General features: G+C 47.8%; 2 protein-coding genes across 2 annotated transcripts; both read right to left on the minus strand.

Moving 5' to 3' along the window:
• Positions 1-231: 231 nt before the first annotated feature.
• On the minus strand, positions 232-8,458 carry LOC144597583 (putative G-protein coupled receptor 139). The gene is made up of 2 exons (XM_078407078.1): positions 8,386-8,458; positions 232-1,133 (listed from the first exon to the last, which is right to left on the minus strand). The coding sequence occupies exons 1-2, from the start codon at positions 8,456-8,458 to the stop codon at positions 232-234; spliced, it is 975 nt and encodes a 324-aa protein (XP_078263204.1).
• A 5,718-nt stretch (positions 8,459-14,176) lies between these two features.
• Positions 14,177-17,863, minus strand: LOC144597584 (putative G-protein coupled receptor 139). The gene is made up of 2 exons (XM_078407079.1): positions 17,737-17,863; positions 14,177-15,078 (listed from the first exon to the last, which is right to left on the minus strand). Exons 1-2 carry the CDS (start codon positions 17,807-17,809, stop codon positions 14,177-14,179), a joined length of 975 nt encoding a protein of 324 aa, XP_078263205.1. The 5' UTR covers positions 17,810-17,863.
• Between the last annotated feature and the right edge of the window lie 3,806 nt (positions 17,864-21,669).

Here is a 21,669-nt window from a genome sequence, read left to right on the forward strand (position 1 = left end):
CGTTTTATTGGGAGAAGGCTGACAAGGTTTAGGCAGCCATAACCAATATCAGCTAATTGGTCCCAGCTATTACCAATGTTGCTGGGGATTGGCCCCTCCTGGTCAGTCAGCCAGTGATAGAGATCAGAGTGGCATCCAAGGGAGGGGGCGCTGTCACAATTCACCGAGAGAAACAGTGGGAGAATAAATGAGGACTGAACTGGTAATGGTGGATCTAATGTAGTCGGTGCTTCACTGAAACCATGCAACAACCGCAATGAAGGGGTACATCAGGGCATCCCTCAGCTGCTCTCTGAACCTAGTCTGGGTCACCACATAAATACAGGTGTTGGTGCAGGAGCTCAGAAGCTGCAGCATGTAGCCAGTTTGTTCAGTGATGTTGCTGGGGTCATGGACACCCACATAATCATAAACATTTGCAATCCTCCAGTAGATGAAATACAGAACATTCGTCATCCATAAAAGTATAAAGCTACCCGAAATGGTGAAGAGCAAAATGATGGATTTCCTTCTCTTCTCCATCTCTGGGTCATGGCGCTCCAAATTATTGTTGCATTGCTGTAACCTCTTGCGGATTCTGCCCACCACCAGAATGTGTCTGACTGTCAATGCATTGAGCAGCAGAATCAGGAGGAATGGAAGGAAAGGTGTTAGAATAATACAGAGGCAGTCATATGCCACCCAGGCACTTTCTGTGAAAAAGTTTGATGAAATGATCACACCCCAAGGTACATTGTCAACAATATACTCAGGCTCATATATAAAGTACCAAGGGATGTTCTTCAGACTGAGCATCACGCTCACTGCTATTAGAACCACTGTGGCAGTTTCTGAAGTGCAATATTTGGTTCTCAGCTTCTGACAACAGATGGCGACAAATCGGTCGAAGGTGAAAGTGACGGTGAACCAGACAGAGACATCGATTGCTGCAGACAGCAGGACGAGCAGGAGGGATATTGCAGGAGTGGTGTCCAGGTATGTTCCCGGGAAATGAAACGGAATGATCGTGTACAGTATCACATCGGTGAAAATCACCATCGAATCCGCCGTCGCCATGGCCACCAGGTAGAGAGTGATGCACCTGGAGAGTCCGCACTTTCCTCTCGACAGGATCACAATGGCCATCAAGTTGACTACAACAAATGCAAAACAGCAAGTAAGTCATTAATCAACAACTCAGGCATGAAGGCAATTCCAGAGAGCAGGGATTTACACGGGAATGTGAGCGCCAACAGGTAATTCATCCCTTCGAGGTTCATGAACCATTCAATAAATAAATTCCCTGAGTATGTCCCAAACACAAAATAAGGATCGATCTAATCTGGCTCATTCTTGCCCTATTGGCCCAATCCTAGTCACTAACAAAACACTGCCAGGTATTATCAAGCAACCATTATTCACAAATAAACTATTTTGTTTTAAATTCACTATGGTTACTCATTCCAGACCATATTCCCACCTTGGTGCAAACATGAAGCAATGTTGTATATTCTAATCTGAGGTGTGGATGTTATTTGACATTTTTGACCGTGTGATATTATGGTTCTGTGGTAAACCAGAGGTCAATGGGCTTCATGGGGAAAGACCCCTCTGTGTACAATTGCCCCACCTCGATGGTCCGGGTGGCATGTTACAACACATTTTCTGCAAATCTCTAGCACTCCCTCGCTTTCATCTTGTCCATCCCTGAATCTTCCCCTCACATACTTGACTTCCCAGCTCCATCTCAGGGGTTGTGTTAATGGCCAATATCCATTAAGTATCCCATAGCTACTTAACTACAGTTCCAACCCTGCTTCCATTTTCTTAGCTTATTTTGGTTTAGAGTTACAGCACGGAAACAGATCCTTCAGCCCACCAAGTCCGTGACGACCATTGATCCCCACACACCAGCACTACCCTACACACACTAGGGACAATTTTACATTCACACCAAGCCAATTAACCTCCAAACCTGTACGTCTTTGGAGTGTGGGAGGAAACCGAAGGTCTCGTAGAAAACCCCCCGCAGGTCACAGGGAGAACGTACAAATTCCGTACAGACAGCACCCATAGTGAGGATCGAACCCGGGTCTCTGGCGTTGTAAGGCGGTTGCTCTACCGCTGTACCACCGTGCAGCCCCGGAGTTTCTCCGCATCTCCTTTGCATCTATTCTAGTCTTGACATCTCCCATAACAGAGCTTTGAAGACATTTTCCCATATCCCCAACTATTGTTTTCCCTCTGTCAGAGTCAACAGCTCTCATTACTTCTGGTACAAACTGTGCATTGCTACGCTCACTCCCCTACCACCGAGACCAAGAATAAGGGACTTCTCGCCTTCACTCTCCTCACCAGCTTCCACATGCAATGATCACTGACCGCAATTTCCACCCTTTTAAAGTGATGCCTCCACCAACCTATCTTCACTCCTCATCTTAGACCTAATACATCTCCTTCCATTGACAGCTCCCTCAGCCACATGTATTATTTTTCCTGGCATTAGATTTACCATGAGATTCAACCCTTCTGTCGTCCACTCATGCACTCCTGGTCTCCATCTAATACACACCTCTCATGAAGCAAAAGCACAAAGTGGTGGAAACATTCAGTTGGTCAGGCAGCATCAGTGGAAAGAAAAGTAGAGTTTGTGTTTCATGTCAATTATAGTTTAAATCTCCATCCCAATCTGACCTCTCTGCTCTGATTCCTTGCACTCTTCCAAACTAAGCTCAGGGAACCCTACCTCTTTTTCTCTGTCATTTTCACCTTCCTTCACAATTTAAACATGTTTATTTCTTATTGCCCTCCAATCTGATGGAAGCTGACTGACGTGTATCTCTGCCTCTTTCTCCACAGATGCTGCCTGAGTATTACCAGCACTTTCTGGACTTGTTTCATATGGACGCCTGGATGGGCAGTGGGGCAGGAACGGGGGAGGTCTTGGAGGGATTACTCACCAGCGGTGAGAATTTAGGATGTAGGTGAGAGCCACTGAGTTGGCAAGTGTGGGATTGGTGGGTGGAACGCAAGAAGCAGAATTTTTGGTGGCCTTGCTTATGGAAGGTAGGAGAAGGGATGCAATAGGACAGGCAAGTCTATAGGGAACAAACAGGAGGAAGAAGGTGATTCAACAGCAGTTTGGGGTGGACGAGGGATGGAATACAGCAAGGTCAACCCTGCTGGAAACCAAGGGTTGTTGGGCAGGGATGGGTATTTGGTTATTAGTACTGCGTGCAACAGCACGGTTGCTTGCTTGTTACCTGATGATCAGGCAGTTGCAGACCAGGGGGACAGAGTCAGTGGTTGAGGGACGGATTTTGTGGCAGAGATTGTCACGGTGTGATCTGCCCTCTGTACAATGCATCTGCAGCTCCGGGCTCATCAGAACAAGCATTTGGACAAACCCGAGCAAACAACAAAAGCTTTTCACTGAACCTCGGTACATGTGACAATAAACTAAACTGTAGATGGTTATGCATGCAACCTATACTGTAGCTACCTTATCACCACTAACCACGCCCCATCCTATTAGTACAACTGTAGTCTCCTCCCTTTGTTCCACCCTTTTAGGTCCCGGTACGTCTGAAGGCTGGATGCAGTCAGTGCTGGGACGTGTGTGCCATGTGCTATAATAAACTACCAGTAAAGGTTACAGTGTGTCAGAGAACACTCCTTTACATGGTGTCAGGAGTGGGATGCGAGCGTTTCCCGTTTACCGGTTTTCATTTATTTTGTTCCCGTTAGTGCCCAGTTTCGGGTTTCCCTCGATATGGCGTCCTCATGCCGAAAGCCATCTCCCCTTGTCTTCGATGCCGACATTGCGGAACGATGGTCGACTTTTGTGATGGACTACACTCACTACATCAATATTGCGAACCGGAACGACCCAGCCGCGGTCAAAGCATCACTTTTGCTCAACCTGGCCGGTCCCGACGCAATGAAGAGAGCTCAAGCCTTTGTCTATGCACCAGCGGTCCTGGATGACAACGACCAGCCGGTCGAGCCAGCTGAATCGGCCGACGACCCGGTATGTCTTTTGCGCAAATTCGCGGAGCTATGCGACCTGCCCTCCAACCGTATACTGGAGCGGGCCAGGTTCTTCTCACGCAAGCAACAGCCGGATGAACCTGTTGAATGCTTCATTGCCGACCTGCGACACCTTGCCCAGCGGTGCCGATTCGAAACCATGCGCGACCAGCTCGTCAGAGACATTCTCGTTACCGGTATGGTCGATCAGAAGCTGCGTGCCGACCTGCTGCAACGGCCTGACCTAACCCTGACTCAAGCAATGCATGCGTGCCGCATTGCCGAAGTGGTCCACCATCCTCACGGACAGAGGGGGTCTGACAACCGAGCCGTAAATTTAACTGGAGTTGCTGGACAACGACGGATGAGGGAGAACTTTCGCCCTCCACAGCGGCCCGTTCGCACACCCCGGGACCCAAGATCTAACAAGTGTCCTAACTGCAGCTACGTACACTCCTCAGAATCACAGTGCCCAGCCCTTGGGAAGACATGCAATTTCTGCGGGAGAAGAAACCATTTTGCAGCTGCCTGCCGATCCCGTGGGAAAGTTCCCTCAGCTCCCAGACAACTCCTAGACAATCTTTTGCAGGTTGATAGCGAGATGGACTCTGAGCCCAGCTTTTCCACGGGAGATGTAAGTATTTACACTCTCCTCCACAGCCGATCTCGCCTCCCCGATCCTTCTGTGAACATAACTGTCAACAATAAGTGTTTCTCTGCTAAACTTGACACGGGGGCGAAGGTGAACGTAATGTCAACAAAGCTGTTCCACCGGATAAGGAATAATGAGCTGCTGATTGCCGACCGCTCTGTTTTGCGTGCCTATGGGGGAGAGGAACTAACACCTGTGGGGAGGGCGACCTTCCACTGCGTGCTGCAGGAAGGTTCCCAGGACCTGTCTTTCTTCATTCTGGACAGTGACTGCGTGACGTTGCTTAGCAACCGGGCATGCCAGGATCTTGGGCTGGTGTCGTTTAACCATACGGTCCACAAGGTGCAACCTGTGATGGATCCACTATGTGAGTACCCAGACCTGTTTGACGACAAGCTGGGGAAGCTGCCGGTGGTGTACAAGATCGCGACAGACCCATCTGTGGAGCCCGTGATCCGTCCACCCCACAGGGTGTCTTTTGCCATGAAGGGCAAAGTGGAGAATATGCTCAAGGACATGGTCAACATGGGAGTGCTGGAGGCTGTCAGCGATCCAACCGTATGGGTCTCCACCATGGTCGCCACGTTGAAGAAAGGAAAAAATGAGATACGGGTGTGCATTAACCCCAAGGACTTAAATATGGCAATTAAACGGCCCCACTACCCCATGAGGACTGTCGAAGATGTTGCCGCCCAGGTGGGACAAGCTACTGTGTTCTCCGTCCTCGATGCAAGGAGCTCGTTTTGGCAGATACCCCTGGACAAACGCTCCACGGATCTGACCACGTTCAGCACGCCCTTCGGCAGGTTTAAGTTTTTACGGATGCCGTTCGGCATCAACTCTGCCAGCGAGGTATTTCAGCGTTCTATGGAACAACTATTTGCAGGTCTGCCCTGCGCGATTATTGTGGATGACATTCTGGTCTATGGGAGGGACGTGGCCGAACATGACCACAACCTCCGGCGGATTTTGGACCGTGCCCGGCAGATAAATTTGAAGCTCAATCGGTCAAAGTGCAAGTTCCGGGTGCCTGAGGTCACATACGTCGGACACATCTTCACAGCCCAAGGGTTAAAGCCAGACCCGCAAAAGACCAGCGCCATCTCTGAGCTGCCGGCCCCGACTGACGCTGTCAGTCTGCAGCGCTTCCTAGGCATGGTGAACTACCTGGGGAAGTTTATCCCCGACCTCAGCGAGTTGAGCGCACCCCTGAGACAACTCACAAAGAAGGACATTGCCTGGGCATGGTTCCCACACCACCAGCAGGCGTTCGACCTGCTGAAGACGAGGCTGGTCAGCACACCAACACTAAGGTTTTTTGATCTGCTGCTTCCAATCGTGGTCACCTGCGACGCCTCCCGATTTGGACTGGGTGCTGCCTGCCTGCAACTCCACGCTGACGACTCGCTGCAGCCTATCTCCTATGCCTCTAGGACAATGACGGCCACAGAGCAACGCTATGCTCAGATAGAGAAGGAGCTGCTGGCGGTGGTTTTCGCGTGTTCGAAGTTTAGAGACTTCTTATTCGGCACCAGGTTCACCATTGAAACGGATCACCAGCCACTGGTGACAATACTTAATAAACCGATACACTGCGCTCCTGCCAGACTACAGCGGATGATGCTGCAGCTACAGCGCTTTGACTTTAAGATCGTATATAAGAGGGGCACCGAGATGCATGTGGCTGATGCACTGTCCCGGGCCCCCCGGACCTCCTGCGACCAGCACCCCTTCGAGCAGTCGGACTTACAGGTACTGAACGTCAACTTCGTCCCTTCTCACCAGCTGAAATGCCTGGTTGAACACACCGCAAACGACCCCGACCTGCAGCAGCTTGCTGCTGTCATCAAGCGCGGGTGGCCCACCAAGCGGAATTCGTTGCCTGCCAGCGTCCACCCCTATTTTTTGGTCCGTGATGAGTTAGTCCTCCGGGATGGTATTATTATCAAAGGGCACAAGGTTGTCATCCCGGAATCACTGCGTGGCTTGTATTTTGATGCCGCCCACATGGGACATCCCGGTGCAGATGCCACCATCTCACATGCCCAGGACCAGTACTACTGGCCGGCCATGGCTAAATACATCCAAGCCCGAGTCGATTCCTGTCCGGACTGTCACTCGCTTGCCCCGCATCAGCAAAGACAGCCACTTTTGCAGCAGCCTGCACCTGACATGCCCTGGACTTCTCTGGCTGCCGACATTTTCGACTGGCGTGGTAAGCAATACCTTGTGCTAGTAGACTCTTACTCGAATTGGTTCGAGGTGGACTTCCTCCCTGCCATCACCTCCGAGATGGTGATCAGCAAGCTTCGCCGCCACTTTGCCACGTTTGGTTCCCCTGTCCGGCTGCAGACAGACAACGGTCGCCAGTTCACCAGCGCTGAGTTTCGAGCGTTTGCCACAAAGTGGAACTTTAATCATTTCACTAGCAGCCCGGAGTACCCTCAAAGCAATGGTCTAGCGGAACGGGCGGTCCGGAGCGCTAAGCACCTGCTTGAACAAACCCGCCTCTCGAACGGGGATTTCTATCAGTGTCTCCTGAACCTTCGCAACATTTCTCGAGACATTTCCATGGGATCCCCTGCCCAGCGACTCATGTCCCGAGTTGTCCGCCCTCCGATGCCTATTGCCCAGCAGTCCCTGATGCCTAAAGTCCTGCAGCCTGCTGATGTCCAGAAACGTATTGCCCAAAAACACGAGATCCAGCGACGGTCGCATGATAAATCCTGCCGCCCTCTTTCTCCACTGATGCCGGGACAGGTCGTCCGTTTGCAGACGTCCACCGGCTATTCCCGACTTGCCACCGTCGTCGGGTTTGACACCGCGCCACGTTCCTACCTCGTGGATTTCGAAGGGACTGTCTACAGACGCAGCCGCCAGCACCTGTTGGCGGTTAACGAGCCCAAACCACCTCCTGCGGTTCCGTATACCCCTCCATCGCGTGTCGAGCCTTCCTCCACTAACGTCCCCTCTGCTCCCTGCATGCCACGGTCGGCCCTTTTGCCTCGGGTAGCCCCCCCTGCTCCTCCCGGGCTTGCTCCCCAGGCTCTGTTGTCCCCTGCAAAATCTTCTCTCTCTCCAACTTCAACTCGTTCTACCCCTTCATTTTCGCCTGGCTCTCCTGTGTCTCTCCGTTCCCCCTGCAAGCTGGGTTCTCCACCCAGCTTCTCTCCTCCTGTTTCTGTTCTTGTCCCCCCTCCTACTCTTTCGGGCGGGGAGGGTGAAGGTGCTGTGCGCACTCGCTCGGGTCGGATTGTAAAACCTCCGGCTCGCTACGGAGAATATGTCTAGCTTTGCAGGTACTGTATAATAATCCTGCTACTGTAGTAACTTGTTTGAATTGTAAGGGGAAGGATGTAGATGGTTATGCATGCAACCTATACTGTAGCTACCTTATCACCACTAACCACGCCCCATCCTATTAGTACAACTGTAGTCTCCTCCCTTTGTTCCACCCTTTTAGGTCCCGGTACGTCTGAAGGCTGGATGCAGTCAGTGCTGGGACGTGTGTGCCATGTGCTATAATAAACTACCAGTAAAGGTTACAGTGTGTCAGAGAACACTCCTTTACATAAACTAACTAACTAAACTAAGGAAGCACAAGGGCAGAGATGCTATATAACGCAGCGACAGGTGAGTCCATCAGTTACAAGATGACTGTCCAAGATTTTAAGATGCAATTACCAAACGAACATAAAGAGAATGATTACATTGGGTTGTCTTACCAGGAATCCCCACAGCTGCAAGAACAGGGTAGTAAATGTCTTCTATCTGATGCAGTATTGTTGCCTCCCGCATTTATGGTGGGAGGTGATGTCTTTTACTGGTGACGGAGGGAAGTGTTCTACCAGATTATAAGATGTATAGAGAGGTGCAGTGCATTTATTCAGGAGTGAAAACTCCCTGGAGATCACACAGTTGCATCATTATTAATATGAATTAAGGGTCGTTGACTAAAGCAGTGGACCAATAATAATACAACTCACCTTGGAATGAGCTGCAATTAGCTGGAGTTTACGCCATCTCCAGGCAAGGTTTTCCATGGAGAGTGTAATGAACTGTGAGAGGAATATCAATGATATTTCAAATAGCAATTTCATTCCTATCTTGATATTTTTTTTTTGTCTTACAAGCATTAAAAAAAAAAAATCAATGCCAACAATAAATACTAAGATCATTATTGGACTAAGTTGCCCAATATATTCAATATAACATTAATTATTTTCTCAAATATAAATGGGGAAGGCTGGAGGTATTCAAGGGGGAGATCATTCTATGGAGAGGTAAATAAAATTAATGATTCAACTCTGTTATTCTTCAGCTGAACTGAATAGTTTAGAAGATCTGTCTGCAGAAACAATCTTGCTCTGGCCATGAGCAGTCATTTTGAGGGGATGTTGGTTGGGGGAAAAAAAATGCAGAAAGCAGAGATTTATTGCAAAGACAGCTTTTGCAATTGGACCATGGTAGTGCCTGTCTCTTTGGGAGATTTGTTTTGTGAGGATTGTGATAGGAGTATGAAGGTTTGGCAGAGGCGGAGAGGGCTGCAAGATCGTGGGGGTGAGAGTGTGAGTCAGAAGTGAGCTGATGAAATAGACATTTTGGTGTTACCTTCGGTGAAGTCCCACCCCACCTTGTTTTGCTTTGCCATGGTCGGTCGGGTGCTGGGAGGTTCGGCGGCATCTCGGAACTTCATGGGTCTCAGGCTCAGCTTACTGCTTCTCCTGAGCTGCGATATCATCATAGAGAAACCATCAACGAGACACATTCCTTGCATTCCTGACTACACGCACTGATCTCAATCTCTCCTGTGCTCTGAATTGCGGGAAAGTGTTTGGTGCTGTTTTGAGACCATTAAATAGCTAATGAATCTTATGGGGGAAGGATTCAGTTGAGTGTAAGTGCTACATCATCCACTGTGTAGAATGTTAACCTTTAGGAGCGGTGTGAAAAGCTGTGTGCACCCTGACATGAGTATTGATGCTGTGTAAAGGCAATGGCTGGAATTGTTGGCCCTTCAGCCATTGTCGCATCCCCAAACATGTCAGGAAAGGCTGTTTTGTCTGGAAGACCGAGCAAGGGATGCCACTGGCCCAGATTAAGTTGGTCACATTTGCTGGGATTTTCCTGCCAGTGGACCCACTGGGGGCAATTGTAGGAATATTACTCTCCAACCTCCCACCCTTCAGATCCAATGAGCTCCTTCTCCCTCATCTCTGTCCTCTGGGGGTGTGCAGTCAGATATCACCCCTATCTCACTCAGTCTTCAAGAGAACAACCTCCATTATGTCCTTTCGTTTTGACACCAGCTGTTCATGCAGCTACTGTGGGAGGGGGTCACTGAGGGCCATGTTGTTGTCCAGTTTGAAGGAGCTGTTTATTCAGATCTTGGACCATGCGCCGTGTCATGCCTGTGCAGAAGAGGGGGACTTTTGAAAAAACTGCCCTAGCCTCTAGGCCACAGCTTCCACCACAGAATCAGAATAACCTTTAATGTCATACAAAAAACATGTCTAATTCCGTTATATATATTTTTTTAAATGGAGGGGAATGTAATGCATTATGTCACTCGTATTGTATCTTTCCTGCAATAAAAATAAATATATATTTTTTAAACTGTCCCCTTGCAGAGGGAGATCACTCCAGTCAGCATCCTCTCCAGTAACATTTGCAGCCTCCCCACTCTGAGCTGGCAGTTCCAAACCTGACTGCTTCCTGGAATGGGGCCAATTGTCACGTGAGAACAGATTATGATAAAGACTCGGCCTGTATTCTCCGGAAATAAAGGGAATCTTGATGAAATGTAAAAAATGAGAGGTAGACTCGTGTCACCTAGTGACTGACATTTAGTTTAATTTAGTTTAGTTTGGTTTAGAGATACAGTGCGAAAACAGGCCTTTCAGCCCAGCGGTTCCATGCCGACCAGCGATCCCCATACACTAACACTATCCTGCACACGAGGGACAATTAATATTTTTTTCCAGAGCCAATTAACCTACATACCTGTACGTCTTTGGACTGTGGGAAGAAACCGGAGCCCCCGGAGAAAACCTACGCGGTCACGGAGAGAACGTACAAACTCTATACAGACAGCACCCGTGGTCAGGATTGAACACGGTTCTCTGGCGCTTTCAGGTAGCAACTGGTTCCAGATACCCACGTATCTGGAACCAGGGGTCACAGAGCCATGAGAAGGGGTTGGCCAGTCAGGACAGAGTTGAGAAGAAATTTATTGACCTGAGCTTGATGTTTGGAATTGTCTACCCAAGAGGGCTGTGACTATGAGTACACCTGATACAATTTTTGGAAATTAAATAAATTGAGGCTTACGTGATTAGTACAGGAGAGAGAAAGTAGCAATGTAGTAACAAAGTGGCCTTGATCCTGTTGAATGGTGGAGTAGGCTCGACAGGCCGAATGGCCCACTCCTGCTTGCACCTGCTTTTGTCTGTTGCTGCTCATTAGCCACTGGGACCCCAGAGACCCGATCCTGACTGCGGGTGCTTTCTGTTGGGAGTTTTGTATGTTCTCCCCATGACCACGTGGGCTTTCTCCGGGTACTCCAGTTTTCTCCCACTTTTCAAAGACATACGGGTTTGTAGGTTGTTTGGCTTCTGTCAGTTGTCCCCAGTGTGTAGGATAGAACTAGTGTATGGGTGATGGTTGGCTGATGTGGACTCGGTGGGCCGAAGTGCCTGTTTCCATGCTGCATAACTACAACTAAAAAGTCATGAGATGCAAGTTTCCAGAGAAACGACGAGAAACATAACCAACTGTGCCCTAGTCCTGATGGCCACCTTTGTGCTTGCCTGCATCAGATCATAATCATAATAATCATAATCATACTTTATTAGCAAAGTATGTTTTGCAACATACGGGGAATTCGATTTGCCATACAGTCATACCAAAAAAAAGCAACAAAACACACAAAATACATTTTAACATAAGCATTCACCACAGAGACTCCTCCACATTTCTCACTGTGATGGAAGGCGAAACAAAGTTCAAACTTCTTCCATTCTTTGTTCTTTGTCTGGGGCCGTGAGCCTTCCGTTGATGGGACGATATTGGCTCCCGTAGCCTGTGGTTGGCCCTCCGTGACGGGGCGATCAAGCTCCTGCATCGGGGGAATCTCAGCTCCCCCGCGCCGGGCGATCGGACCCCGGGTCAGGACTAGTCGAACTTTCTGTGACATTGGAGCTTCCCGACATCAGTCTCTACCCGAGACTGCGAGCTCCTCGAGGTTGAAATCCGCAGGCTGCAGTTGGACCGTCGATCCCAGGCAAGCGATCGCAGACTCTGATGGTATGTCCATGGTCCCACGGTGTGGCTCCAAGTTAGTCTTGAGCAAGGCCGCCAGCTCTATGATGTTAGGCCGCAGTGACCGGAGATACGATCCGGAAAACAATCGCATCTCCAGCAGGTATGAGATTGAATAAAGGTTTCCCCGTCCCCCCTCCCCAACCCCCCCACATAAAACAAACCAGAGAACATTAACACAAACTTTTAAAACACACTAAAAATAACAAAAAGGACGAAAAGGTAGACAGACCGTTGGCGAGGCTGCCATTGCTGATGGCGCCACCTGGTGGTGTGTAGACACTAGTATGCACAAGCAAGCGTTTCTCGGGCTAATGTTCTGAGACATGTCCATACCCCGTTCCATCCCTCACCTTCTGGCTCGCTGGCTCCTCCTGCTGCTCAGTTGCTTGCCCTGCACCCAGTGCTGAGGGTGACACCATCCTGAGGTCATGCTGCTGACAGCAGCCTGTCAGGACTCTGTTGAGTTCCGGAGTGCACTGCACAAGATTACCTGGGCTGTGGAAGTGTTGACCCAGGTCACAATCGACAGCCCCCGCAGCCTGATGCTGGAAAACACGGTTGCCCTATTTTTGGTGCCTTTGGATCCCTCACTAAAAAATTGTGAAAATGGCCAAAGGTGTTCGGTTGTCGTGGGTTACAGGCCGAAATGGGTGGTAGATGGAAAGCTGCATTGTTCCTAAGAGGATCCTGCTCAGCTGAACACAGCTTCTGATTGTGTTCCACTGACCAAAAGCCCTTTGAGGCACACTGCTCATGGCAGTTCATGCACAGCAGCACACTCAATGGGGCCACGGATCAGAGACCCATTGGCTTTGGTGACGGAAACCTGGACTTGCTCGAAGCAGGTCTGTGCGCTGAGGCAGGGGAGTGGTGGGTGCAGCTGGACATTAGAGGCCTTTCTAATTTCAGAACTTTCTTCAGGTGTAATTATTACAAGGTCAAATAGTAATACAGCATTAAAACAGGCCATTCAGCCCAGCACATCCAGGCCATCCATCCACATTAATCTCATCTTCCAGCGCTTGGCAAATATCCTTCTATGCCTAGGCAGTTCAAGTTCTAGTCTAGATTGAGAGATTGAGACAAAACCTGAGCTGCCAGAATTGTTTTATTATCAAAACATACTTTATTCAAGGAACAAATATATACAAAACATGTTATTTCCAAAACTCCATCCGACATTCTCGGAGGCTATACATACATTCAATACAGATATTCAATAAAAAATTATACAAATTTAACCACCACCATTTCCACTCATGTGGCCCACTGGCGTGGAATCCTTCCCTTATTTGGAGGGGCATCTCCACCACACCCTGCCCCCCCATGTCCGGCAGCGGAAGGACCCTAGACTGTGGCCCTCCCCCACAAAGCCTTGGCGTTGGCTACACCAAGCTTCAGTGCGTCCCTCAGCACGTACTCCTGTTATACCTATACCTTGTTATACAAACTATGTTACCTGAATCCGGTGATTTGTCGAACACAACAGGAGTGAATATAGGACTGTAATGGTGCAACAACTTGAGACAATAGATGGCTGGAAACAGTCTCAGCTGTGCGAGTAGAAATGGTGACATGATCCAAGTGCCTGAGATGAGGTTCTGCAGGTACACTGATGATTCTGATCACCACAGCTGTACCCCTCCTACTGTCTCCAAATTATCTATGAAATGTGTTGCCTTGGACAGGCAGAGCTGTATACAAATATTAGGGATTCTATAGCCAGGGTTTTGGTCTCAAATTCTATGTCTCACTGATCACTTCATCCATCTCTGCAGCAACTCCTTTGATGTTAACAACTCCAGTGCCTCACTGAGCAAAATGGGTATATCCACCATGTAACTGAACTGCTTCCTTTCACCTGATTAATATAGTCCTCCCAGAAGTGATTCCTGCTGAAACACTGATCCTTGCATTTGTTACCACCAGACCTGCCAATCCTCCCCCCTCCCTCTTTACCTGCGTTTTATTGGGAGAAGGCTGACAAGGTTTAGGCAGCCATAACCAATATCAGCTAATTGGTCCCAGCTATTACCAATGTTGCTGGGGATTGGCCCATCCAGGTCAGTCACCCAGTGATAGAGATCAGAGTGGCATCCAAGGGAGGGGGCGCTGTCACAATTCACCAAGAGAAACAGTGGGAGAATAAATGAGGACTGAACTGGTAATGGTGGATCTAATGTAGTCGGTGCTTCACCGAAACCATGCAACAACCGCAATGAAGGGGTACATTAGGGCATCCCTCAGCTGCTCTCTGAACCTAGTCTGGGTCACCACATAAATACAGGTGTTGGTGCAGGAGCTCAGAAGCTGCAGCATGTAGCCAGTTTGTTCAGCGATGTAGCTGGGGTCATGGACACCCACATAATCATAAACATTTGCAATCCTCCAGTAGATGAAATACAGAACGTTCGTCATCCATAAAAGTATAAAGCTACCCGAAATGGTGAAGAGCAAAATGATGGATTTCCTTCTCTTCTCCATCTCTGGGTCATGGCACTCCAAATTATTGTTGCATTGCTGTAACCTCTTGCGGATTCTGCCCACCACCAGAATGTGTCTGACTGTCAATGCATTGAGCAGCAGAATCAGGAGGAATGGAAGGAAAGGTGTTAAAATAATACAGAGGCAGTCATAAGCCACCCAGGCACTTTCTGTGAAAAAGTTTGATGAAATGATCACACCCCAAGGTACATTGTCAACAATATACTCAGGCTCATATATAAAGTACCAAGGGATGTTCTTCAGACTGAGCATCACGCTCACTGCTATTAGAACCACTGTGGCAGTTTCCGCAGTGCAATATTTGGTTCTCAGCTTCTGACAACAGATGGCGACAAATCGGTCGAAGGTGAAAGTGACGGTGAACCAGACAGAGACATCGGTTGCTGCAGAGAGCAGGACGAGCAGGAGGGATATTGCAGGAGTGGTGTCCAGGTATGTTCCCGGGAAATGAAACGGAATGATCGTGTACAGTATCACATCGGTGAAAATCACCATCGAATCCGCCGTCGCCATGGCCACCAGGTAGAGAGTGATGCACCTGGAGAGTCCGCACTTTCCTCTCGACAGGATCACAATGGCCATCAAGTTGACTACAACAAATGCAAAGCAGCAAGTAAGTCATTAATCAACAACTCAGGCATGAAGGCAATTCCAGAGAGCAGGGAGTTACACGGGAATGTGAGCGCCAACAGGTAATTCATCCCTTCGAGGTTCATCAACCATTCAATAAATAAATTCCCTGAGTATGTCCCAAACACAAAATAAGGATCGATCTAATCTGGCTCATTCTTGCCCTATTGGCCCAATCCTAGTCACTAACAAAACACTGCCAGGTATTATCAAGCAACCATTATTCACAAATAAACTATTTTGTTTTAAATTCACTACGGTTACTCATTCCAGACCATATTCCCACCTTGGTGCAAACATGAAGCAATGTTCTATATTCTAATCTGAGGTGTGGATGTTATTTGACATTTTTGACCGTGTGATATTATGGTTCTGTGGTAAACCAGAGGTCAATGGGTTTCATGGGGAAAGACCCCTCTGTGTACAATTGCCCCACCTCGATGGTCCGGGTGGCATGTTTCAACACATTTTCTGCATATCTCTAGCACTCCCTCGCTTTCATCTTGTCCATCCCTGAATCTTCCCCTCACATACTTGACTTCCCAGCTCCATCTCAGGGGTTGTGTTAATGGCCAATATCCATTAAGTATCCCATAGCTACTTAACTACAGTTCCAACCCTGCTTCCATTTTCTTAGCTTATTTTGGTTTAGAGATACAGCACGGAAACAGATCCTTCAGCCCACCAAGTCCGTGACGACCAGTGACCCCCACACACCAGCACTACCCTACACACACTAGGGACAATTTTACATTTACACCAAGCCAATTAACCTACAAACCTGTACGTCTTTGGAGTGTGGGAGGAAACCGAAGGTCTCGGAGAAAACCCCCCGCAGGTCACAGGGAGAACGTACAAATTCCGTACAAATTCCGTACAGACAGCACACATAGTGAGGATCGAACCCGGGTCTCTGGCGTTGTAAGGCGGTTGCTCTACCGCTGCACCACCGTGCAGCCCCGTAGTTTCTCTGCATCTCCTTTGCATCCGTTCTAGTCTTGACATCTCCCATTACAGAGCTTTGAAGACATTTTCCCATATCCCCAACTATTGTTTTCCCTCTGTCAGAATCAACAGGGCTCTCACTACTTCTGGTACAAACTGTGCATTTCTACCCTCACTCCCCTACCACCGAGACCAAGAATAAGGGACTTCTCGCCTTCACTCTCCTCACTAGCTTCCACATGCAATGATCACTGACCGCAATTTCCACCCTTTTAAAGTGATGCCTCCACCAACCTATCTTTACTCCTCTTCCTTTTTCAACGTTGCAAAAGCTCACTCTGAACTCGCATTCATTGATTCCTTACACTGCTTTAATAAAGTTAGACATAGGACCAGGAAAATAACAGTTTTCAAGAGCCATTATCCAATTCAACAATTTCAGTCTTTCTGTATTTCCTATTTCAAGCAGTTTCCCTCTCTCCTCTAATGGTCATTTTAGACCGAATACATCTCCTTCCATTGACAACTCCCTCAGCCACATGTATTATTTTTCCTGGCATTAGATTTACCATGAGATTCAACCCTTCTGTCGTCCACTCATGCACTCCTGGTCTCCATCTAATACACACCTCTCATGAAGCAAAAGCACAAAGTGGTGGAAACATTCAGTTGGTCAGGCAGCATCAGTGGAAAGAAAAGCAGAGTTTGTGTTTCATGTCAATTATAGTTTAATTCTCCATCCCAATCTGACCTCTCTGCTCCAATTCCTTGCACTCTTCCAAACTAAGCTCAGGGAACCCTTCCTCTTTTTCTCTGTCCTTTTCACCTTCCTCCACAATTTAAACATGTTTATTTCTTATTGCCCTCCAATCTGATGGAAGCTGACTGACGTGTATCTCTGCCTCTTTCTACGCAGATGCTGCCTGTGAGTATTACCAGCACTTTCTGGACTTGTTTCATATGGAGGCCTGGATGGGCTGTGGGGCAGGAACGGGGGAGGTCATGGAGGGATTACTCACCAGCGGTGAGAATTTAGGATGTAGGTGAGAGCCACTAAGTTGGCAAGTGTAGGATTGGTGGGTGGAACGCAGGAAGCAGCATTTTTGGTGGCCTTGCTTATGGAAGGTAGGAGAAGGGATGCATTAGGACAGGCAAGTCTATAGGGAACAAACAGGAGGAAGAAGGTGATTCAACAGCAGTTTGGGGTGGACGAGGGATGGAATACAGCAAGGTCAACCCCGCTGGAAACCAAGGGTTGTTGGGCAGGGATGGGTATTTGGTTATTAGTACTGCGTGCAACAGCACGGTTGCTTGCTTGTTACCTTATGATCAGGCAGTTGCAGACCAGGGGGACAGAGTCAGTGGTTGAGGAACGGATTTTGTGGCAGAGATTGTCACGGTGTGATCTGTCCTCTGTACAATGCATCTGCAGCATCCGGGCTCATCAGAACAAGCATTTGGACAAACCCTAGCAAACAACAAAAGCTTTTCACTGAACCTCGGTACATGTGACAATAAACTAAACTATCTAACTAAACTAAGGAAGCACAAGGGCAAAGATGCTATATAACGCAGCGACAGGTGAGTCCATCAGTTACAAGATGACTGTCCATGATTTTAAGATGCAATTACCAAACGAACATAAAGAGAATGATTACATTGGGTTGGCTTACCAGGAATCCCCACAGCTGCAAGAACAGGGTAGTAAATGTCTTCTATCTGATGCAGTATTGTTGCCTCCCGCATTTTTGGTGGGAGGTGATGTCTTTTACTGGTGACGGAGGGAAGTGCTCTACCAGATTATAAGATGTATAGAGAGGTGCAGTGCATTTATTCAGGAGTGAAAACTCCCTGGAGATCACACAGTTGCATCATTATTAATATGAATTAAGGGTCGTTGACTAAAGCAGTGGAACAATAATAATACAACTCGCCTTGGAATGAGCTGCAATTAGCTGGAGTTTACGCTGTCTCCAGGCAAGGTGTTCCATGGAAAGTGTAATGAACTCTGAGAGGAATATCAATGATATTTCAAATAAAGGTAATTTCATTCCTATCTTGATTTTTTTTTTGACTTACAAGCTTTTAAAAAATATATTTCAATGCCAACAATAAATACTAAGATCATTTTTGGACTAAGTTGCCAAATATATTCAATATAACATTAATTATTTTCTCAAATATAAATGGGGAAGGGTGGAGGTATTCAAGGGGGAGATCATTCTATGGAGAGGTAAATAAAATTAATGATTCAACTCTGTTACTCTTCAGCTGAACTGAGAACAGTTTAGAAGATCTGTCTGCAGAAACAATCTTGCTCTGGCCATGAGCAGTCATTTTGAGGGGATGTTGGTTGGGGGAAAAAAAAGCAGAAAGCAGAGATTTATTGCAAAGACAGCTTTTGCAATTGGACCATGATAGTGCCTGTCTCTTTGGGAGATTTCTTTTGTGAGGATTGTGATATGAGTTTGAAGGTTTGACAGAGGCAGAGAGGGCTGCAAGATTGTGTGGGTGAGACTGTGAGTCAGAAGGGAGCTGATGAAATTTACATTTCGGTGTTACCTTCGGTGAAGTCCCACCCCACCTCGTTTTGCTTTGCCATGGTCGGTCGGGTGCTGGGAGGTTCGGCGGCATCTCGGAACTTCATGGGTCTCAGGCTCGGCTTACTGCTTCTCCTGAGCTGCGGTATCATCATAGAGAAACCATCAATTGTAGGAATATTACTCTCCAACCTCACACCCTTCAGATCCAATGAGCTCCTTCTCCCTCATCTCTGTCCTCTGGGGGTGTGCAGTCAGATCTTACCCCTATCTCACTCAGTCTTCAAGAGGACAACCTCCATCATGTCCTTTCGCTTTGACACCAGCTGTTCATGTAGCTAGTGTGGGAGGGGGTCACTGAGGACCATGTTGTTGTCCAGTTTGAAGGAGCTGTTTATTCAGATCTTGGACCATGTGCTGTGTCATGCCTGTGCAGAAGAGGGGGACTTTTGAAAAAACTGCCCTAGCCTGTGGGCCACAGCTTCCACCACAGAATCAGAATAACCTTTAATGTCATACAAAAAACATGTCTTATGGACGAAATTCCGTTACCCACAGTCCAACAGTAAGAAGCAATAAAAATTAAGCAATAACACACACAATCACAAAACCAACACAAAACAAAAAAAAAACAGCAATCACAGTGAGTCTCCTCCAGTCACCTCCTCACTGTGATGGAAGGCCAGAATGTCTTTTCTCTTCCCTGCCGTCTTCTCCCGTGGTCAGGCTGTTGAACCTGACCACAACAGCCCGGGATGGTACCTCCAACGCTCCTCTCCACCCAGTGCGCTGGACATTGGGGTAGAGCATGTCGCAAGTGAGTAGGAGAGGGGAGTATTCTGGGGTAAGGCAAAGAGAACATAATATCAAAGGCTGCCTACCTTTACCAGCTGTTGCAGCCGGCAGCCCGAGTGACGTCTTCTGGGTTGATGGGTGGCCCTGCGGCCTTGAACCCAGTGCTGGGTTTACAGTCGTCCCTTTGAGCAATATCCAAAATCCGGGGGAGGCTTCAACTGTCCCCTTGCAGACAGGTGCTCCTCTCCAGCCAATCGGAGAAAAAACCCCCGCAGGTCACAGGGAGAACATACAAATTCCGTACAGACAGCACCCATAGTGAGGATCGAACTCGGGTCTCTGGCGTTGTAAGGCGGTTGCTCTACCGCTGCACCACCGTGCAGCCCCAGAGTTTCTCCGCATCTCCTTTGCATCTGTTCTAGTCTTGACATCTCCCATAACAGAGCTTTGAAGACATTTTCTCATATCCCCAACTATTGTTTTCCCTCTGTCAGAGTCAACAGCTCTCACTACTTCTGGTACAAACTGTGCATTGCTACGCTCACTCCCCTACCACCGAGACCAAGAATAAGGGACTTCTCGCCTTCACTCTCCTCACTAGCTTCCACATGCAATGATCACTGACCGCAATTTCCACCCTTTTAAAGTGATGCCTCCACCAACCTATCTTCACTCCTCATCTTAGACCTAATACATCTCCTTCCATTGACAACTCCCTCAGCCACATGTATTATTTTTCCTGGCATTAGATTTACCATGAGATTCTACCCTTCTGTCGTCCACTCATGCACTCCTGGTCTCCATCTAATACACACCTCTCATGAAGCAAAAGCACAAAGTGGTGGAAACATTCAGTTGGTCAGGCAGCATCAGTGGAAAGAAAAGTAGAGTTTGTGTTTCATGTCAATTATAGTTTAATTCTCCATCCCAATCTGACCTCTCTGCTCTGATTCCTTGCACTCTTCCAAACTAAGCTCAGGGAACCCTACCTCTTTTTCTCTGTCCTTTTCACCTTCCTTCACAATTTAAACATGTTTATTTCTTATTGCCCTCCAATCTGATGGAAGCTGACTGACGTGTATCTCTGCCTCTTTCTCCACAGATGCTGCCTGAGTATTACCAGCACTTTCTGGACTTGTTTCATATGGACGCCTGGATGGGCAGTGGGGCAGAAACGGGGGAGGTCATGGAGGGATTACTCACCAGCGGTGAGAATTTAGGATGTAGGTGAGAGCCACTGAGTTGGCAAGTGTAGGATTGGTGGGTGGAACGCAGGAAGCAGAATTTTTGGTGGCCTTGCTTATGGAAGGTAGGAGAAGGGATGCATTAGGACAGGCAAGTCTATAGGGAACAAACAGGAGGAAGAAGGTGATTCAACAGCAGTTTGGGGTGGACGACGGATGGAATACAGCAAGGTCAACCCCGCTGGAAACCAAGGGTTGTTGGGCAGGGATGGGTATTTGGTTATTAGTACTGTGTGCAACAGCACGGTTGCTTGCTTGTTACCTTATGATCAGGCAGTTGCAGACCAGGGGGACAGAGTCAGTGGTTGAGGAATGGATTTTGTGGCAGAGATTGTCACGGTGTGATCTGCCCTCTGTACAATGCATCTGCAGCTCCGGGCTCATCAGAACAAGCATTTGGACAAACCCTAGCAAGCAACAAAAGCTTTTCATTGAACCTCGGTACATGTGACAATAAACTAAACTATCTAACTAAACTAAGGAAGCACAAGGGCTGAGATGCAATATAACGCAGCGACAGGTGAGTCCATCAGTTACAAGATGACTGTCCAAGATTTTAAGATGCAATTACCAAACGAACATAAAGAGAATGATTACATTGGGTTGGCTTACCAGGAATTCCCACAGCTGCAAGAACAGGGTAGTAAATGTCTTCTATCTGATGCAGTATTGTTGCCTCCCGCATTTTTGGTGGGAGGTGATGTCTTTTACTGGTGACGGAGGGAAGTGCTCTACCAGATTATAAGATGTATAGAGAGGTGCAGTGCATTTATTCAGGAGTGAAAACTCCCTGGAGATCACACAGTTGCATCATTATTAATATGAATTAAGGGTCGTTGACTAAAGCAGTGGAACAATAATAATACAACTCGCCTTGGAATGAGCTGCAATTAGCTGGAGTTTATGCCGTCTCCAGGCAAGGTGTTCCATGGAAAGTGTAATGAACTGTGAGAGGAATATCAATGATATTTCAAATAAAGGCAATTTCATTCCTATCTTGATTTTCTTTTTTGTCTTACAAGCTTTA

Source organism: Rhinoraja longicauda, chromosome 10, assembly GCF_053455715.1.
Source record: "Rhinoraja longicauda isolate Sanriku21f chromosome 10, sRhiLon1.1, whole genome shotgun sequence".
In the NCBI taxonomy this organism is placed as follows: Eukaryota; Metazoa; Chordata; class Chondrichthyes; order Rajiformes; family Arhynchobatidae; genus Rhinoraja; species Rhinoraja longicauda.